We start from the raw sequence: 20,794 nt of genomic DNA, 5'->3' as shown, positions 1-20,794 counted from the left end.
CCCGCCCGGCGCCGGAGGCTGCGCGCCGCTGCCCACCATCGAGGTGGCCGCGCTAGAGAGGCCGGCGGGCCCGGGCACAGCGCGGCCGCAGGGAACGCGCGCGGGTGGGGCGGGCTGTAGCCATTTTAGGAGGAATCCCGGATTGCTACCCGGGCGCGGCTTCAATTTCAATAACTTTATTGGTGGCCGTATCCTCGGAACACCCATCGCGCCGGCGGCCGGGTAGGCGGGAGCGCGTCGCGGGCGGGGATCCGGGTGCGGGCGTGAGCGCGGGGATGCCTGGGGGTCCCCGACAGCGGGATTCCTGAGCGGCGCGCAGCGAGGGAGCGAGGCGGGTGGAGAGGGGTGCGCACGGCGTTCCCGGAGGCCCGGGAGGGAAGCGACCCCGAGCCGGCTTCCCTGCGGCGGGGATTCCCTGAACCGGAACCCCGGGCGAAGGGGCGGGGCCGGAGGTGCCCCTGACGCGCCGCCGGGGTGTTCCCCGCCCCGGGTTGTTCCCCACGACAGGTGGCCCCCGACGCGAGCCGCAGCCATGGGCAACACCGCCAGCGACCGGGTGGCCGGGGAGCGCCACGGCGCCAAGGCTGCGCGCGCGGAGGGCGCCGGCGGCCCGGGCCCGGGCAAGGAGCACAAGATCATGGTGGGCAGCACCGACGACCCCAGCGTCTTCAGCCTGCCCGACGCCAAGGTGAGCGAGCCCCCGCGCCCCCGCGGGTGGCGATCCTGCAGCGGCCTGGGCGCCGCTGATCCAGGTGATGGTGTTTGTGAATTCAGGGCATTTTCCGGGGGTGGAGATGTTGGATGGCGACTCCTCTTGCAGTGCTGCCTCCAAACAGAAGTGGGATTTTTCTCGTTTTCCGGCCAGTCTGTTGGCCACATTTTTAGGATGACAAGGAGGACGCCCGCCCCCTTCTCTTTGGTTCTCCTAACAGGAAGGTGTCCTCTTCCAAAGTATTGATGATTATATAGGTTGTAAGCGCCGGGGGAAAACTCCAGTGTCTCACATTTGCCCCGAGGTGGGTAAACGAATGTCATGTTTACCCTTCCAGGAGCTCAGCACTTCGGGTCCTTTTCCCTTTGGCTTGGCGGTGAGTGGCACCCGGCTGCTTGCTTGAGTACTTTCTCCTGGCAGTGGGGCTCCGTTAAGGACATCGCTGCTCGGTTTCTGCCCCATACTCTGGCCGTCTGCAGTGACTGAGGTTGTGCTTCTCTCCTGCCCAGAGGCTGCTCCTCAGCAGCAGAGCAAATAATTCCAGGATTTCCCCGTGTCCCAGCAGTACTTCATAATGCTACCATGGCTGCAAAGGACCACCCGCAGCTGCTCCGGAGAACTTGCTCTCCGTTCCTAGGTCTTTCAGGAAAGCAGCAACCTGTGTTCACTCTACAGCAAGGACCGATGGAGCTGACAGCAGTATGATTACCATCCAAATGCTTCTAATCATTTTTAGAGCTGTCAGCATTAAATGCATTAAGGCCAACTGGGATGGAAAAAAAAAATGGAGGGATTGAGATTGGGGTGTGTTTGATGTTTCTTATTTCTCCAACAAAGTAATAGAGAGTGATCTGTCTAGTTGGTGGCGCATAGAATACGGTTATTTTCTTGGATCCCAACTGAGAACGTCATCAGAGAAAGGAGGGCTGAGGATGATTAAAGGGACCATTTCTTGGGGTATCTTTTCTGTTCCTTTCTTCTCCCACTTCAGGACTCCTTCTTCATCATTTGGGCTGTCCACCCAGCCATCTGATTGTACTTATTCCAGGTTTCTCAAGGTGATCTACCTCCCTGTATTTTTTCCATTTTCCTACATTGATGACTCAGGAATTAAGAATAGCGTTTTTGTCAAGCTGTGAGTGCGGTAATCGGTGTCCTGGATTGAAGCCAGGTGGCTCTATCTGAAATGGAGCCTATTTCGGATCATTCTTTCCCTTCCCTCAGTCTTGCCATTTGTGAAATAAGAAAATTGGTTCAGATCATTCCTAAGATCTCTTCCAAGTCTAAAATTTTATAGTTCTCAAATTACTGTCTTCTTCCCTCAATGTTTTACTTGAACATTTCAAACTGTAATTCTAATTGTCTCTTTCCCTGATGACTTTGCTGACAATTTAACTTGGAGTAAACAGTCTTTCTGCTAGTCAGCTGTACTCATATATACCACAGAAATGTCATGTCATACATGGAAGGGCTTTCTTCCAAAGCTAGGCATATTAATAGTTTGTAGCTTCCAAATTCTAAATCGAAAATCCTAAATCATAAAAGTAACTGATAGAAACAGTGGCAGTAGGGCCTACATTGGTTTGAATGCCAACCTTCTTCAGTTCTCAATTCTGTTTGCACATGAAAATCACCTGACATTTGTTTAAACACTTTATGGAAAATTTGAAACATTTTCCATGTTTCGAAGTTTAGGAAGAACAATGTAATGAACTCCTAAATACCTGTCACCCAGTTTAAACAATGATCACATCATGAATGAATTTATATAACCTATATCCATTCACTCTCCCCACCAATTATTTTGAAGCAAATTCTAGACATGTCATATGTTATTTTATCTATTTTAGGACAGATCTCTAAAAATGAGGGGTTTTTTTTCTTTATTTATATTATTATATGGGAAACTTAAAAGAGATTCCCAGGCCCTATATTTGAATCAGAATCTGAGAATTATTCTTAGACATACGTAGACATTTTGTAATCTTAATGCAGCTTGTCAGACAAGAGTGCATTGCTTTAAGAATATGGAGACCAGGTTTTCTCTTAAGCCACTTATATAATGTGCAAGTGCCTTCATTTCTCTTTCTCTGTTTACTTCAGATTATACAGCTACTGGTGACTCAGTGCAGTTTTGAGGATGATCGAGAGGCAGTGTGGAAGGTAGACTGCCGCAGCCATTTTGAAAATAAAGCCCAAATGAATAAGCTAACCCTTAAAAAAAAAAAAAAAGACATTACTTTATTTGATAATCTTCTTTTAAAATATGTTTTATTGATTCTAAAGAGAAAAGGAAGGGAGAGGGAGAGACAGAGAAACATCAATGTGAGAGAGAAACATTGATTGGCTGCCTCCTGCACACCCCCCAACTAGGGATCGAGTCTGCAACCTGGGCATGTGCCCTGACCAGGAGTCCAACAGGCAGCCTTTCAGTGCATGGGATGATGCCCAAACTAATCGAGTCACCTGGCTAGGGCTATTTGGTAATCTTTTCACTTGATACTGCACAGTCTTATTTCTCTATTTACCAACGTCATTTAAGCCTATGTAAAGTGGGGCTCAGCAAACTTTTTTTCTGTAAAGGGCCAGGTAGTAAATATTTTAGACTTTGCAGACCGTATAGGCTCTCACAACTACCCATTTCTGCCACGGTAGCACGAAAACAGCTGAGATGCTAAGTAAATGAGTGAGTGTGCTATTTTCCAATAAAACTTTATTTATAAAACATCTGGCTTACTGGCCATAGTTTGCCAACCCTCCTTCTAAAGGATGGTATGTGGAGAGACTGTTCTAAGACATGTCCTCTACCTACATCCAGCTAGATCCCCGCCAGAACAGAGACTGCTTCCTGTAAATCCCCTCAGAGATTGTTTGGTTGACCCCTTCCATATGTCCCAGGTGTACTGGTTCCTAGAACAAGCGCTTGCCCTGCCCTGGGCAGGCACTAAGGCTATTTCCCCTTATCTAGGGCGGCTCCTGCCCCAGTACTCCTATCCATTTTGCTCTGTTCTATATATTTCTTCAGTGCCTGCTGCAGGGCTTGGAGTTCATCCACATTATCTTGCTGAAGCCCAAGATGAACCTCATGTAAGTTCCCTTAATAAACTCTGATGTAATGATGGCACTGTCAACCTCTTTCTTCAGTCTCTGAGTCCCAGGAAATTTCCCAGCATGGTAATGAAAAGAAACTAAGTAAGGAGTCGATATTTTTCAGAACCCTACAGACCTCATTCGATATTGGAACTGCTTTTGTTGAAGGGAGCTGTGTTTTTGACCTGATGTTTCTTGAGGCTCCAGATAGAATTTTCATTCCTACTCCTGAAATAATTAGTATGGTGGGCAAATAAGAGTTCATAACCAATTCTCAAAATTTGAGAAAACAATGATCTGGTTTTTATGTTTTTAATGCCCTTTGTAACCTATTAGCTAAAATGGAGTTTATGAATTATTTATGAAATTCAGTATCTCTTATCTTCCATTGCAACTGATAATTGAGAGCTGTTCATACTTGCACGTGAAAAATACATGGCTACTGTAATTATTTTTTAAAGAACCACTAGAGGCCCGGTGCACGAAATTCATGCACAGGTAGGGTACCTAGGCCTGGCCGGTGATCAGGGCCGATATGTGGGGTGACTGGGGATGCCCGTGGGCACCCATCTTGGCTGGCCTGGCACTGCCCACTCACTGGCCCCGCCCCCTGCCGCCACTGGTTGCCTCCCTCTGTGGGGCGATTGGGGGGGCCCCCACTGGCACCTGCCTTGGCCGGACTGGTATCACCCACTCGCCGGCCCCACCCCCCGCCACCGGTTGCCTCCCTCTGTGGGGCAACAGGCGTGATTAGGGGGCCCCCCGCTGGCACCCGCCTTGGCCGGACTGGTATCACCCACTCGCCGGCCCCGCCCCCCGCCACAGGTTGCCTCCCTCTGTGGGGCAACAGGCGTGATTGGGGGGCCCCCCCCCGCTGGCACCCGCCTTGGCTTGCCTGGGGCCTGCGGGCTGGGGGCAGCTCCTGCGTTGAGTGTCTGCCCCTGGTGGTCAGTGCACGACATCGCGACCAGTAATTTCTCTGGTCATTCCGCTGTTTGGTCGGTTTGCATATTAGGCTTTTATTATATAGGACTAGAGGCCTGGTGCACGAATCCATGCAGGGTGGGGTCCCTTGCCCTGGCCGGCTATCGGGGTGGCTGGCTGCGGGGGAGGGACCGAGAGAGGTTGGCCTGCTGGCCCAGGGGAAGGACCACGGGAGGTTGGCCAGCCGTGGGAGGTTGGCTGTGGGAGTGCACTGACCACCAAGGGGCAGCTCCTGCATTGAGCACCTGACCCCTAGTGGTCAGTGCCGTCATAGCGACCGGTCGACCAGTCATTAGGTCACAGGCTTTTATATATAAAAATACTTCATTTTCACATTTTTTCTCTTAAGAGGCACTCGGAAGCATATCATAGTTGCCTGCCTGTGAGTTAATGTGGTAATAGGAAACAGACTTGGAAGTTAGGATGTGATTTGGGCAGCCCTTGAGCATAAGCCATTTATTTGACCATATTGGTCCTAGAGGAGTTATTAGTCTATAGCCGTGCTCGGCAAACTGCGGCTCGCGAGCCACATGCGGCTCTTTGGCCCCTTGAGTGTGTCTCTTCCACAAAATACCAGCTCTTCCACAAAATACCGACTTCTGCTCATGGGCCACAAAGTTTCAATTGCACTGTACGTGCACGTCTGTACGTGGTATTTTGTGGATGAGCCACACTCGAGGGGCCAAAGAGCCGCATGTGGTTCGCGAGGCGCGGTTTGCCGAGCCGCAATTTGCCAACCACTGGTCTATAGTGTGTTCAAAACCAAACTTGCTAATTTCAGGGCTGATTGATTGATCCTTAGCAGAAACCTAGGACCGCTCTCTGCCCTAGGGAGGAGAGTGACCTTTTCAGAATTCCTGGGTCACAATTTAGGGATGACCTAATCCTTCTTACAGCTCCCTGGGGACAAAGAGTTTGTATCGTGGCAGCAGGATTTGGAGGACTCCGTAAAGCCCACACAGCAGGCCCGACCCACTGTTATCCGCTGGTCTGAAGGAGGCAAGGAGGTCTTCATCTCCGGGTCCTTCAACAATTGGAGCACCAAGATTCCAATGATTAAGAGGTGAAGACAAGTGTCTTGATTGAGTCTACAGAGTCCAGGAGTAGAGACCTGGCGGGACTACTCTCCACCTGCTAGGGACTCTTGAGCATTTTCTGTGACCAGTGACTATATCTGCGACTTTTTAATTTTAATTTCATAGTGAGTCAGAGGTGTTTTACTACTCGGAGGGATTTATAGTTTTGTGGGCACATTCTTTAGGACCGTATTAATTCAAGTCCTTTCTATGCTTGTAGGAAGTGTTTTATAACTAGCTGAGTCTAGTTGCTCTGACTTCTGCACTAAAACGAAACACACTGTTCTAATGTTATTTGTTGCCTCCAGGGCAATAATGAATTATTTAACTGGTTATCAGAACGGCCTACCTATCAGTACGTAATTTTCCAGAAGATGCTCACCAAAATATGGAAAGGGTACCCTGAGCCACTTCTGTATCCTGAACCTACCTGCTGTTTTATTTACACTTGTGAGGGGTCTGTTCTGCTGAAGCAAAATACTTGTGCTAAGGTGAACCATTTGGGGAGATTAACATTTTTTTTTTATTATTCTTTTCCAGACATTAGTTAAGAACTAAAGTTATTGGGAGGGGTTGGCAAATGCATGCTGAACATGATATAGGAAAGGAAACTGGGTTTATAAATTACCTCAGAGGCTACAACCACTTAGCAGTGTAGACGATAATTGGTATGATATTTTGATTGCCTCATGGTTTTTACATTTATTTTCCGTCTTCAGATAAGAAGTTGGCCTGCTTAACTTTCTGTTTTCTTCTGTAGCCATAATGACTTTGTGGCCATCCTGGACCTCCCTGAGGGAGAGCATCAGTACAAGTTCTTTGTGGATGGACAGTGGGTTCATGATCCATCAGAGGTAAGGCCTTGACCTCCAAGGGTAAGCACTGACTTAGTCTCCTCCTAGCTGTTATTCCCCTGGGTGTTCATCTTCACTGCTGTCAGGTTGCTGGGCAGCAGCTCTCCTGCACTGGAGGATTTATCTCCTGATAAAAGATGGAGGTGGCGAGTATGATCATTTTTAAAAAGAGGAGAGTTTGAATGGAAGAGATGGATTTGAAACAGGGACTCATAAATTTTTCCCATTCACTGTTTCAGCCTGTGGTTACCAGTCAGCTTGGCACGATTAACAATTTGATCCATGTCAAAAAGTCTGATTTTGAGGTGTTTGATGCTTTAAAACTAGATTCAATGGAAAGCTCGGAGACATCTTGTCGAGGTAATTTTGTCGTATTTGCTCTTTCTTGATGTTTTTCTTATAATGCATGTTTCTTCCCAAAAGTGGTTTTTATTTTTATTATTATTATTTTTTTTGTAAAGAATTTTTGTTGCGTTTATTTGAGATTATTTGTGTGTTTTATTTTCATTTTCTCTTCAGGAATCTTCTGATTTATATACAGGGTGAGGCAAAGGTAGGTTTATAGTTGTGGGTATGCAAAACAGAGTTTATGCTTGTATTATTATTTATCATTTTTATTATTTTCCATACAAACAACCGTAAACCTACTTTTTGCCCCACCCTGTGTAATTCTGTAAGCATTTTGGTCCCATGCTCTGAGACAAAAAAAATCTCAGTTTAGAGTATTTGATTTCAAACTTTAACCAGGATCTGCAGTAAAACTTTTGTTTTACATTATAACCCAACACACACACACACACACACACACACACACACACACACACACACCTATAACACAAGTCTTGCAGAACAGTGTTGCCTTTATTATATATAATGCACTCTATTTTCTATTTTATCCTTTCCTTTTTGGCAAATAATGGGCTATGGCCAATAGTTGAAAAATCTATTTCTAACAATATTTCAAGCTTTTCATTGACCTTTGGTGGTATCCCCACCCCTCGCCCCCACTGCTTGGGGGCTAGATGTTGTCTGGTTTGCCTCCAGTGTTATCAAGGACCCTACAGGAATGGCAGTCTTTGGGGAAAGAGGAGTTTCAAAACCCCACAATTCTTGTGTGTGTATGTTAACTGAAGTTTTGTGTTTCTTTCTTTCTTTTTTTTTTTTTAATGCCTTGGAAGAGTAAAAGGCCTGTATCCTTTTGTTTCTCCCAATATCATTTTTTCCAAGGAAGGCCTTCATCTCTATGTGCATTTGCTGCAGCACCAGATGGGTGATTTGCTAACCACACTCACAGTTACCATTTTGTTACTTTACAGTAAAGGCTATGACTGTCTACAGAACTGTGTGCAATGTGTTTCCAGTGAGCATACTTCTCCTTGTGGGCGCAAAGCCTGCCTCTGCTACTGACTAGCTTTGCCATCATGGACAAGTCCTTCAACCTTTTTGGTTCTCTGTTCCTTATGAATAAAATTGGAGGCTTAGATTCTCAATGATTCAGGTACTGAGGAGACACAGTACCTGAAATGGGGCATATTAGAATCTCAGGGCACAAAGTGTGGCAGTGAGTAAAAAGGGTTTAAAAATACTGAATTAAATCATGAGACCACTTGTGACTAAATTTTTGTATTTCATTATTCTGACAAAGCAGCCAATAAATACGAGACATATAGTCATAATTATATAGAGAGAGGACTAGCATACTTTTGATATTTCTTTCTTCCCTCTTCTACCCAATTTCCTGATCCACTAAGGTAAAGTTTAAAATACATTTTATTAGGAATCTGTACTCAGTGAACATTTTGCTAAGTATGTACCTTTGGGCAAATCACTTAACCAATTTGTTTTTTTAAATTTTGAATGAAAGGGAAATAAAAAATTTCTAAGTACTTCCATGGGGTGTTTTGTGGACCACATGACAAAATAACAGAGTATTTTGAAAAATTTCAAGTTCTACATAGTTTTAAGATGTTTCTTAATATAACAATATTATTGCTACTCTTTTGCCTCTCATATATTCAACTGAAATATGAGTTCTTATACTGGTTATTTTTTCACTAGAAACTATAAACATATTGAAATTTGTTAAGCAAACACTTATAGTTCTCTTTATTTTTATATATTTTCTTCTATTCTGGTTTATACTTTTTTTGTTGTTGTTAATCCTCACCCGAGGATATTTTTCCATTGATTTTTAGAGAGAGTGGAAGGGAGAGGGAGAGTCAGAGAGAGAAACATTGATGTGAGAAAGACACATTGAGTGGCCGCCTACCATACACACCCCGACCGGCACCGAAGCCCGCAACCGAAGTATGCGCCCTTGACCAAAATCGACCTGGGACCCTTCAGTCCCCAGGCGGATACTCTATCCACTGTGCCAAACCAACCAGGACCATTATTCATTTTTTTTCACATTCATAACACTTACCCTTTAAAGTGTACAATTCAGTAATTTTTGTATATTCACAGAGTTGTGTAACCATCACCACTGTCTAATTGTAGAGTATTTTATCATCCCAGAAAGAAATCCCATAACTATCAGCAGTCCCTAGCAACCACAAATCCACTTTGTGTCTATGGATTTGCCTGTTTGAGATATTTCATGTAAATGGAATTATACAGTATGTGGTCTTTTGTGTTTGTCTTCTTTCACTTAATATGGTCATCCATGTTGTAATATGTATCAGTATTTTATTCCTTTTATAGCCAAATAAAATTCTACTGTATGAATATACTATTTTGTTTATCCATTCACTAGCTGATGGACAGCTGGATTTGTTACTGCTCTTAGTCCATTATAAATAATGCTGTTTTGAACATTTGTGTTCAAGTTTTTGTGTAGACATATGTTTTCATTTCTCTTGGGTATATACCCAGGAATATAATTTCTGGGTCATATGGTAACTTTATGTTTAACTTTTGAAGAAACTGCCAAACTGTTCAAAGCAGCTGCACCACTTTACCTACCCTCCAGCAATGGGAACAGTACAAAGGTTCCAATTTCTCCACATACTTGCCAACAATTATTGTTCTTGTCAGTCTTTTTTATCATAGTCATCTAAATGCATGTTAAGTGGTATTTTATTGTGGTTTTTATTTGCATTTCCCTAATGACTACTATATTATTAGTAATTTTGTCCTCATTGTTGCAATCATGGTAGTATAAGTAATCTTAGAGTGTATAACCTTGTCTGGTTTTTGGGTGGAAAAAAAAGAAGAAATCTAATCTTTTTTATACTGTTTTACAGTTACAAGGCATTGTCACATTTGTTTTCTTATTTGAGTTCTTTAAAAACATTGTGAAATAGGGTAGAGATTCTTTTTATTTTATGAATGAGGAAACTGTGCATATTGTATGAATGAGGAAACTGATAAATGGAGTACTTCTTCCCAAAACCAACCTCTTTTACCCCTCATCTCCTCCTGTATCCTCCATATCATGTTGCCAGGTTGAGGAACTTCCTAGTTTATGTTCAGGATAACTCAGATTTTTTCTTGTCTGCCTTACAGTTGTAGACCCAACATGTCACAAGTTTATGATTCATGACTTATATGTATTTATTATTAGATGCCATGATTATTTTTTTTTCATGCATTTTTACTAGTTCTCTTAACTTTCCCTTATATTTGGATAAATGTCTTCCAGACCTTTCCAGCTCACCCCCAGGCCCTTATAGTCAAGAAATGTATGTGTTTCGATCTGAGGAGAGATTCAGATCCCCGCCCATCTTGCCTCCTCACCTTCTCCAAGTTATTCTTAACAAGGACACTAATATTTCTGTGAGTATCCTGAGAGTACTGCTGGGGCATCTTGAGGTAGGTCACTGGGACCATTTGAGGTAAAGTTTACTAATCCTAGAGGTTGGGATTATTACAAAGGTGTGTGAAGAGAAAACATCACATACATGGAAAAAAAGAAGAAATCTAATCTTTTCATATGATCATACATATAGTTATATATAGATATCATATATAGATACATATATCATTATAGTTTCTTTTTTCTAGGGCTGAGTTGTGACTTTGCCAGGTACTGATATCAGAATTCATAGTTGTCTCTGCTTCAAGTAATTCAGGCCCAGAGCTATGGATTACTAGAACCAGTTTCGGGAACTTATATCATTTGTTTTGGGCACATTTATCATTTGAGGATATAGAAAAGAAGTGTAAGTGGTCTTTTTTGTGTGTGGTTTTCATATAATTTACATCTCTAGTCAATTCACATGATTCCCATTAAGATTACTGTTGCCTCTTAAGCCTGTATCTTCTGTGTGTGTTGTGGGCAACGTTTTTGTCTTAGCTCTATTACGGAAGATGAATTGATGCTGAGGCTTAGCATTTCTGTCCTGGACTCAGAATTTTCCTGATTTCCTGTAATGAGACTGTATTATTGATATATACAAGGATGAGTGCAGTATGTAAAAGGAACCATATATACATACTAGTTTAGAGTTTCTCAACAATCCCGAAGGGCTTGGAGGAAGAATAAACTGCCTGGTTTAAGACTGTGCATTTAACCCCACTTAGTGATTTTTTTTTCTCTTAGTGTGATCCAGCCTTGCTCCCCGAACCAAATCACGTTATGCTGAACCATCTCTATGCATTGTCCATAAAGGTAAGTGATGGGGCTGGCTCTTCACAGAGCTCCCCAAAATGGATTTCACTTTTATATCCCACACATAAGGGTAATATATGTTTTCCAGTGATTACTTGCTCTGCTACTTCACTGAAGCTGAGGCTGGCAGTAATGGTCAAATTATAAGAAACTTATTTTTTTTCCCCAAAAATAAGTTTTTATTGATTTTTTAGAGAGAGAGGAAGGGAGAGGGACAGAGAGATAGAAATATCAGTGAGAGAAACGTCATCCATTGGCTGCCTCCCGCATGCCCCATACTGGGGATTGAGCCTGCAACCCAGACATGTGTCCTGATCAGGAATGGAACGGGTGACCTCTTGGTTCCTGGGTCAACACTCAACCACTGAGCAACACTGGCCAGGCATATAAGGAAATAACTTATTTACTTATTTTTTTTAGGCCACCAAAAATTTTGGTTGCCTCCCCCCCAAAAAAAATTGGGGGGGGGGGGAGAGAGAGAGAGAGAGAGAGAGAGAGAGAAAGAACTTTTTTAACTAGTGGGTGGGTTTTTGTGTGTGTGTGTTTTTTTTAATCTTAGTTTCAAAAAACTCTGCACAGCAAGAGAAACCACCAAAACTAAAAGGCAATCAATGGAGTAGATGATTTTTGCAAACAACAGCTCCAATAAGGGGTTAATATCCAAAATACTTAAAGAACTCATGCAACTCAACACCAATCAAACAAATAATCCAATTAACAATGGGCAGAGGACCTGGACAGACACTTGAAAGAAAACATTCAAATGGTCAACAGATATATGAAAAGATGTTCAACTTCACTAGCTATTAGGGAAATGCAAATCAAAACTACAATGAGATACCACCTCATACCTGTTAGAATGGCTATTATCAACAAGACAAATATTAGAGAGGTTGTGGGGAAAAAAGGAACCCTCATTCACTGCTGGTGGGAATGTAAACTGGTACAGCCACTATAGAAAACAGTACGGTGGCTCCTCAAAAAATTAAGAATAGAGTTACCATATGACCCAGCAATCCTTCTGAGTCTCTACCTGCAAAATTTGAAAACATTCATTTGCAAAAATCTATATATACACCTATGTTCATTGCAGCATTATACATAGAGGCCAAGACATGGAAACAACCAAAGTGTTCTTTGATGGATTATTGGATAAAGGATGTGAGATACACACACACACACACACACACACACACACACACACACAGGAATACTACTGAGCCATAAGAAAAGGTGAAATATTGCCATTTGTGATAACATGGATGGACCTGGAGAATATTTTGCTAAGCAAAATAAATCAGTCAGAAAAAGCTAAGAACCATATAATTCTTATGTGTGGGATATAAAACTGAAACTCATAGATACAGACATGTGTGTTCTTAGCTTACCCTGTGGGTAGCTATAACCACTCTATTACCTACTTAACTAAGTTTGAGTACATAGCACTAAAATTCCACTTGCACAAAAAGCAAGTTTAGCTTCGATTCCAAGAATACCTAAATGTGATATCAAAGCCCTCACTTTTTTAAAGGTGGGCACAGCTGCTTTCAGGTGCCTCATTCATAGATACCCAAGTGGTTGCATCTCCTATATTGGGAGAAGTGTGACCAGATTTGCAATGTCCCCTCCAATTCTTATAGTCCTTCTTGATTTCTCTGCTGCTTTAGAGTCTAGGTTGGAAATAGTCATTCAGTCCAGTCATGTCTTTGTGGTCTGGCTATTGGAATAAAGTTTTGCTCTGCAGTTACCAGATGATCATCACCTGGGGAGTTTGTAAAAATACAGATTCAGAGGCTACATCCCAGGGATTTTGAATAAGTGCATCTAGGATGGGCCCTAATCATCTTTTTAAGCTGCTTATATTTCTTAGATGTGCATCAGATAAGGGAAATCACTGATACAGCTTCTTTAACAGATGACTTCTTTAGCGGGTACTTTAAAAATATAACGGAATTTATTTTTTATAATAACCTTGTGTGGTAAGTATTATTTTTAACCCCTGTTTTATAGATAAAGAAACTAAGGCTCAGAGAAGGTCATATTGCCAGTAAGTACCAGAGAGAGGACTGAAGTCCAGTCCTCCTATCCTCATTCCATATTCTTTCCTAGATATTACTATGCCAGGTCTTTCCCAGTAGGTCTTTCTCTCACCTGCCCCTCATTTCTACCAAACCCTTCTTGGAGTTGAGCTTTTTACCTGCCTTGCTTATGTCATATTTAGGCTGGGATCAGCATTCTCTGGTCACAAAATGTTAATCTGGGAAGCATTGATTGCGGACAAACAGTATAGGGGAAAATAGGAAGATGCACTGGGTTCTCAATTGGATCTGCTTGGGTTCTTTGGATCTGACTGAACTTTTGCCTCCTGTTACTGCTCCTTAACTATCAATGGATGTCCACAGGCCTGCGCTCTTCTCTTGTGGTTCACAGCCTGGGAAATTGTACCTTTTGCTTTTCACACTGGTCTTGAGTATTGTGATTCACCTTGGCCTTGACCCAGATTGTTTAGGCTGTTTGGAATTAATCAATTGGATTGAGTGTCTTTCCTAGGAGGATTTTGGGGTCTACTTTATTCAAGGATAGGAGGGGATTCCTGAGTCCCCTCTTGATCAAAGAAGACTTTTTAAATGGAAATTAGACCTGCTTCAGGGCTTGAAAATGGTTTTCTAAAAACATCACTGCCCTTTCTTCTCATGGCATTTAAGATTCCTTCCATAAATGGATTGCCAGGGTGTTTCTTTCTTTTTTTCTTTGCTAGATTTAAACCCAATATTCAAATTTAAAATGGGGAAGGAGTGAAATAGGAGACTAATCTTTCTTCAACACCAGCACCTATTATGTGTCAGGTACGATGCCAGATACTCTGATGTAAACCTCAGAGCCACCTTAATGGTAGGTATTATCCTTTTAATGATGAGAAAAAAGACTTACAGACATGAAGTAGATTATTCAAGGTCACAGAGTAACAGTAGGATTCAGGATCAGATTTAAGTTGACTTGACTCTAAAACCAAACTCCTTTTATAATATCAAACTATGTCTCTTAAAAGTGAGCAACTGTGTGCCACCTGAACTGACAAAATAGCTGCGTCTGTTTCTTTTCCTTGCAGGACAGTGTGATGGTCCTTAGTGCAACCCATCGCTACAAGAAGAAGTATGTCACTACTCTGCTGTACAAGCCCATCTGAAGGGATCCCTCTCGGCCTCCCAGGCTTCAGAAGCAGTCTCCTTGCCTTTCTGGACTAGACTAGTCTTACCCGAGACTGGAAGGCTGATTTGCTTTGAGGCTGATATGTGTGTTTCAGAGCCTCTGAGTAGGATGCTCTGCTTTTGCATTTGATTGAAGATGAGGGGTTTATGAATTCATGGCGTTCATTTTAAGAAAACAAATACATATATGTATACATATGAGAGGAAGGTTAGTGGACGCCTCCTAGCTAGATGTATTCTCTCTGCCTCTAGGGATGCACCAAGAGCTGTTTGGGGATGCTGCAGGAAGAGCCTTCATTATAGGAAGCTTTTTTTTACTAAAATGAAGAGCAAACTCAGTATCCTTGATGGGTGGAGAGTCTATCACTGCTACCTTGGCTCTCCAAGGGATGGACTTGTGCCCTACTCGGGCCCTACTTACAGCTGCCCCTCCTTTCAGGGGCAGCTTTTCTTGCATGGGTTTTCTGTATTCCCAGAGTATATGGCACAATCTGTGTTGCTGGTTGGTTGGTTGGTTTTGTGGTGGTCTTTTTTTTATCCTCACCTGAGGATACACTCTGGGTTTTTTATATAATACCAGATGCCCCACAAAAATCCTTTTTTCCTCTCATTTTACATTCTTGCAGATCCTATACATGACCCTCCCCTAACACAAAAACTCATTGGGTAAATGACTCCTTTCAAAGTCTGTGTGATATCTGACCCTCCTCAGAGACTAGGGCTGCCAGAAAGTCCTTTTTAGCCCAGCACAGGCCTAGGCCACTTTGTTACCACTTGCTCTAACTTCTACTAAGGAAAATGGCTCAGCATTATAAGAAAGGCAGGAAGCCCTGGCCAGTGTTCTCAGTGGTTAGAGCATTGTCCTACACACCGAAGGGTCGTGGGTTTTATTTCTGGTCAAGGGCACATACCTGGGTTGCACGCTCAATCCCTGGCCCCGGTTGAGGTGCATGTGGAAGGCAACCCATTGATGTGTCTCTCTCATATCGACTTTTCTCTTCCCTTCCCTTCCACTCTATAAAAATCAATGGAAAAAAAATATCATTGGGTGAGGATTAACAAAAAAATAAAGGCAGGAATGCAGAAGGCCTACTTTCTTGTTTTAGTTTGATGCCACAGCTTGGGCTGTATTGGCACATCCCTACAGGTTTTCCTACCTGGCCTGGTCCTGCTCCATGTTCTCTTTCTCAGAGCAGACAACCTTGAAGGTGGGAGTGAGCCAGGGAAAACTTTCATGTCTTTCATCCTTGAAAGATTTTTATGTGCCTACATTTTTCTTTAATTAAAAATGCCTTTTCATTGGTCTTATGAGACTTCCTAGGAGAACTCTTGATAAATGGTTCCCAGCATTTTCTTCCCTAGTCTAGTTCTTAATCTTACAGTAAGTAATGCAGCTGACCCTGTGCACATCATTACACTAAATACTGCTCTAGATACAGATTTATTCATGCTCATTTGATGCACCTAAAAGGTAACCTCAACTTAAGATTTGTTAGGCCAAAAAGCAAGAAAGTACCCTTGGTGTTCTCAACCAACCATCATTTTGTTCTGCCTCTTTTCAAAAAACGTATTTGATAATGTGGTGGGGTCAGTGATTTCCATTTGTGGAATGAAAAGTAGCATTCAATCTATTCTTGGGGTTCAAAGATAAAGCATATTTTCCAGGTATCTGTGGCTCTTCCATTACAGGTAAATGCACGTCAAACATTCAACACCGAAGGAGTCCAAACTCGATGCTTGAGAGACTCCTTGACTGCTCAGATGAGCCCAGCCACACTGAGGGCATCCACAGGTCAGTTTAGTGACTTCCTGCTTTCCCATACAAAGCTGAAGGCAGTTATCTTTGGGTATGTAGACCTCTTAGATCCCCATATGAGGCAGTAGGGTATGGTGGTGGTGTTTTGTTGGGAATGCAGATTGCTAAGTACTTTGGTGGTTAACTGCTGAGAATAAATACTGCTGTAGCCACTTAAGGCACCTTCTGCAGCAAAAGGCGTTTGTGGAGAACTTTTATACTCCCAACCACTTTTTGAATAGTGTGCCATTTAAAAAAATCCAGGCCAAATTCTATTTTAACCAACTCTTAGGATCTATGTCATCTTCAGTTAATCTAGAATTTTGTTTTTTTCTAATACCCATTAAATAAGTGGGCCACTTAGGGGGATTCAAAATCTTGGTGGTTAATAAAGGATTTTGTTGCACTCATATTTCTGGTCAACAGTATTGAAATGTAATTGCCTATATGTTCATGTATGAAGATTTTTGTTCCACACAGGTATGTCAGTCGAGGGGGCAGGAAAAGAGATCCCTTCCATTTCTTTCCGGCCAAAGGCTTTGTTGAATTGGGTCTGGCTTCAGTGACAGTAGGTTTTGGTGCTGGTGACCTTCACATCTTTCTAATCAGGAAAGATGCCGAGGGCATCAGTTTCCCAAATTCTGAGGTAATCTCTCAGCCAGATGTGACATGGGAGCCTAACAGCTGGTATGGAAGGTGTGGGTGAGAGGAACTGGATGATGACTCCTTCAGTATTGTTCCTTTTTATACGGCTAATACGTCGCATGGCCCTGAGAAGCCGTGTCACACTCTGTCACCAAGAAACTGTTTTAGAAGGTAGATAGGGAGGGAGGAAGGTAGCCCTAAGTATAGCCACTCATTCTTTTGTATTGTTTAAAGGAATAGTTTACTTTCTGCAGAATGGAGTTTAGCAGATTTGAGAAATGAGTAAAAGCAAGAAAAATATTTTTAGCTCTTTTGGGAGGGACTATAGCAGTTTCACAAGAGTCAGAAGAATAAGAAAATAGCTCTCAGGAGGATTAACCCTTAAAGAACTACATCATGGTTTTGGGATTATGGGGAAAAAAAGAATGACTGAGTTGAGGAGTAATACTAGAAAAATACAGACTTGAATAACAGAACTATCCTTTTAAAAAAATTAAATCAGACACAACATATTGGTGTCCTTGGATTTCACTGTATAGAATTTACTATAAAAAACATCATTCCTTCACCTCTTGTTCCTGTTCTCTATCCTTTTTTCTATATTCTGATGCAACTTCATTTGTCAGGTAGACTTTATCAGGGTCTCAAGTCAAACATTACCTAAAATAACTGTTAGGCATCTTGCTGGTATGGGGAACGTTCAAGTCATGCTTAGAGTTGAATGGGATTCAACCACTATAAGCAACACCCGTGAAGGGCACACTTGGCCTTAATAGTTTGGCTTTTTTAAACAATGCTTACATGGTTAAAAAAAAATCCTATAAAAGAAGAATCTAAGAGAAGTTCCTGAGAGAATCCTGCAAACCCTGGCCCACTTACTCCCCTCCAATTATTTCTAGTCTCTTGTAGACCTACTGAATCTGAGATAAAACCTTTGAAAAGTATTCGTACTCCATGTTTGCCTGTAAAATGAAGTTAAATTTTGAAAGAAGTGTTACCTCCAGACTGGGCTTATATTAATGTGGGCTATAAATGAAGGTGACATACTAATGATAGAATTTCCTGCTTTTAACTGGGGAAACAGGGCTTTTAAAATTTTGACCTCAACTAAAAATGATATGCAATAGTCTCTGTTTGTGTGTGTTTGAAATACATTCTGTTCTCAAAGGTTTCTAAATCCTCATGTTCTAGTGATTTGGGGCATGGGCTTACTCGCAGATACAGTGTGTTCCTACATTGTTCTGACTCAACCTTAAAGCCAAGTTCTTGCTGTCTTCTACCAGGGACTGCTGATTCCAGTTACCAATGGGATGGTGGACCTGGGAGGGGATGGGGTTAAGGTCTGTCTTTTAAAAGTCTGGACCTAGGCATTTGTCTGTTCTTAAGCACCATTCTCAATTGGAGCTTGAAGGGCTGTGATTTCTGCAATGAACCCAAACTTTTGGAGTAAAAGAATTTATCTATTTTTAAATTTAAATTATAAGCAAAAAGAAAGAAGAAAAGAAAAAACTCAAATCTGCTACTTATGAACTCCAATTCTTAGTAATGGAATCTCTCTAGGATTCATATTTGGGCTTTGTCTTGATTTGCTTTTCTCAATTGAGCTTTGAAGTGAGTAAGTTTTGTTAAAAATTGAAATTTGTATTGGTTTTAACATTAATTGGAAATGGATTGTGTGTAGTACAGTACTTTTGCAGTAAGATTGGTATGAAATATGCTAAACACTGGATTTTGTAGTCAGGTTAAATGGTCAAGGGATACCTACCATCGTATTATGTATTGATCATCTTACTTTTCTGTTTCCGTCTACAGAGCACTAACCTTAACCAGGTTCAGGTTTTAGAACAGCCAAGCTCACTGATGTTATTAATTCTAATTCCACACTGAGCCCCCTATGTAAGACTTGTTTGAATATTGGTAAATTGGAGGATGTTGGTTATTGTTATACTGAAGCATTTTGGATTAGTGAAGTTCTGTCATAAAGGGGAAATAATACTATAATTTGAAAAGAATTAAATATGTGAGTCCCTAAAATGGTGCTTTTTGTAACCTTTAGTGCTGAGGTGCAGAGCTGCTTTTCAATATTTCATAGAGGATTAACACACAAGAATGGGTTTGAAAACTTTTCTCCAAATGGATTTTGTCACTGAACTCTGATGTGTCTGAAAATTGTGATGTTGCACATACAGAAATTGTTTTTCTCCATAAAACTGTTGAATAAAAGTATTATGCAGCAATATTGAATTCTTCATTGATTACTGATTATATTATCAAGATCTGTCTGCTGCCCTGGACGATGTGGTTCAGTTGCTTGGGCATCACCCGAACCGGTACTGAAAGATTGCTGGCTCTATTCCCAGTCAGGGCACATGCCTGAGTTGTGGGCTCGATCCCTTATAGGGGTGTGCAGAAAATAGTTGATTGCTGTTTCTCGTATCAGTGTTTCTCCCTCTCCCTCTCTCTAAAATTCAATTTTTAAAAATCTTAAGCCTGGCCCATGTGGCTCAGTAGTTGAGTGTCAACCCATGAACTAGGAGGTCAGGTTTTGATTCCTGGTCAGGGCACACGCTGGGGGTTTTGGGCTTGATCCCCAGTAGTGGACGTGCAAGAGGCAGCCAATTAATGATTTTCTCTCATCATTGATGTTCCTATCTCCATCTCCCTTCCTCTCTGAAATCAATAAAAAGTGTATTTTAAAAATACATTTTAAAAAAAGAGATCTATCTGCCTTGGTAGTCTCAGGACCTAAAGAATGTAAATTGCCACACAGGCACATTTAAATGAGAGAATTTATAGGGTAGAACACAAGTGATGTCATCTTTACATCTGCCACTTTTTCTTTTCTTTTTGTTCCAGGGTATGCCGACATTAGCTAGAGAAGTGCAAACCCTATGATTTAATTTTCAGCACTTTTTGTAAACTGTACACTTAGCCATCCTGGGGTAGATTAGCTCAAGTCCTAGACTAATTTTTTCACCCTTGGTACACATGCATATAACCTATGCAGATTCCATAAAAATATTGATGCCCAGTCTACTACCTTTACCTCAATTAAATGAAAATCTCTGGTATGGGGTTCAGGCATCTATATTTAAAATCCCCAGATTATTCTAATATACATCCGGGGATAAGAACCACTATCCTTTCTCTGCCAGATATATACTTCATTATACATGAAAACAGATGATATACTTCATTCTGACAGCAAATCACTCCTCAGATGGCTTTGTTCAGGGCCATAATTATACCAGGGTAATTTTTGTTTTCTTTTTCTTTTGTCTTATTTTTTTTAAATATATTTTTATTGATTCAGAGAGGAAGGGTGAGGGAGAGACAGAAACATCAGTGATGATGAATCATTGACGGACTGCTTCCTACACGCCCCCTACTGGGGATCAAGCCTGAGACCCTTTAGTCCACAGTCTGATGCTCTATCCACTGAGCCAAACTAGCTAGGGATAATTTTTATTTTCTATCTCTGTTTCACTATGTTTTTCATATCTGGCCTCTGGACTTTTCCAAAAGCAACACAGCCAGTCTCCTTTATATCTGCTGCTCTAAAGATTTAACTGAATTAAATTTTGTTAAGGGGGAGAGGAGGACACTGTGGGAGTAACTAGAGGGTGAGAATAGGGTGAGTTGAAAGAAGTGGAGACACAGTAGGACAGGTAATGAAGACCTGTGAAGGAAACAGACCGAAACAGTTAACCTCAAACCTTTAACAGCAGATCAAGTTATGCCTGCAGGCTTTAGGTAGAGAGTGGTGGATGTCATGTGACTCAGCCTGTGGCAGAATGGTCTACACTTCATGTACCCT

General features: G+C 41.9%; 1 protein-coding gene across 5 annotated transcripts; it reads left to right on the top strand.

Moving 5' to 3' along the window:
* The first annotated feature begins 140 nt into the window (after positions 1–140).
* On the top strand, positions 141–19,228 carry PRKAB2 (protein kinase AMP-activated non-catalytic subunit beta 2). Of its 5 annotated transcripts, XM_070396015.1 has the most exons (9): positions 359–688; positions 5,683–5,849; positions 6,623–6,716; positions 6,956–7,076; positions 10,360–10,493; positions 11,260–11,328; positions 13,339–13,375; positions 14,438–14,481; positions 16,227–16,312. In XM_070396015.1, exons 1-8 carry the CDS (start codon positions 533–535, stop codon positions 14,455–14,457), a joined length of 798 nt encoding a protein of 265 aa, XP_070252116.1. In that variant the 5' UTR covers positions 359–532; the 3' UTR covers positions 14,458–14,481; positions 16,227–16,312. The 5 variants fall into 5 exon arrangements, with proteins under 5 accessions (XP_070252113.1, XP_070252116.1, XP_070252114.1 ...); XM_070396012.1 differs by lacking the exons at positions 13,339–13,375; positions 14,438–14,481 and adding an exon at positions 141–222 and having other exon boundaries at positions 508–688; positions 16,227–19,228; XM_070396013.1 differs by lacking the exons at positions 13,339–13,375; positions 14,438–14,481 and adding an exon at positions 19,034–19,228 and having other exon boundaries at positions 16,227–16,329.
* The last annotated feature ends 1,566 nt before the right edge of the window (positions 19,229–20,794 follow it).

Source organism: Myotis yumanensis, unplaced genomic scaffold (genome assembly GCF_028538775.1).
Source record: "Myotis yumanensis isolate MYYU_CA2020_CCGP unplaced genomic scaffold, mMyoYum1.0.hap1 SCAF_17, whole genome shotgun sequence".
NCBI lineage: Eukaryota > Metazoa > Chordata > Mammalia > Chiroptera > Vespertilionidae > Myotis > Myotis yumanensis.
The sequence above is the reverse complement of the archived record's forward strand: the minus strand, read 5'-3'. Positions and strand labels throughout refer to the sequence as shown.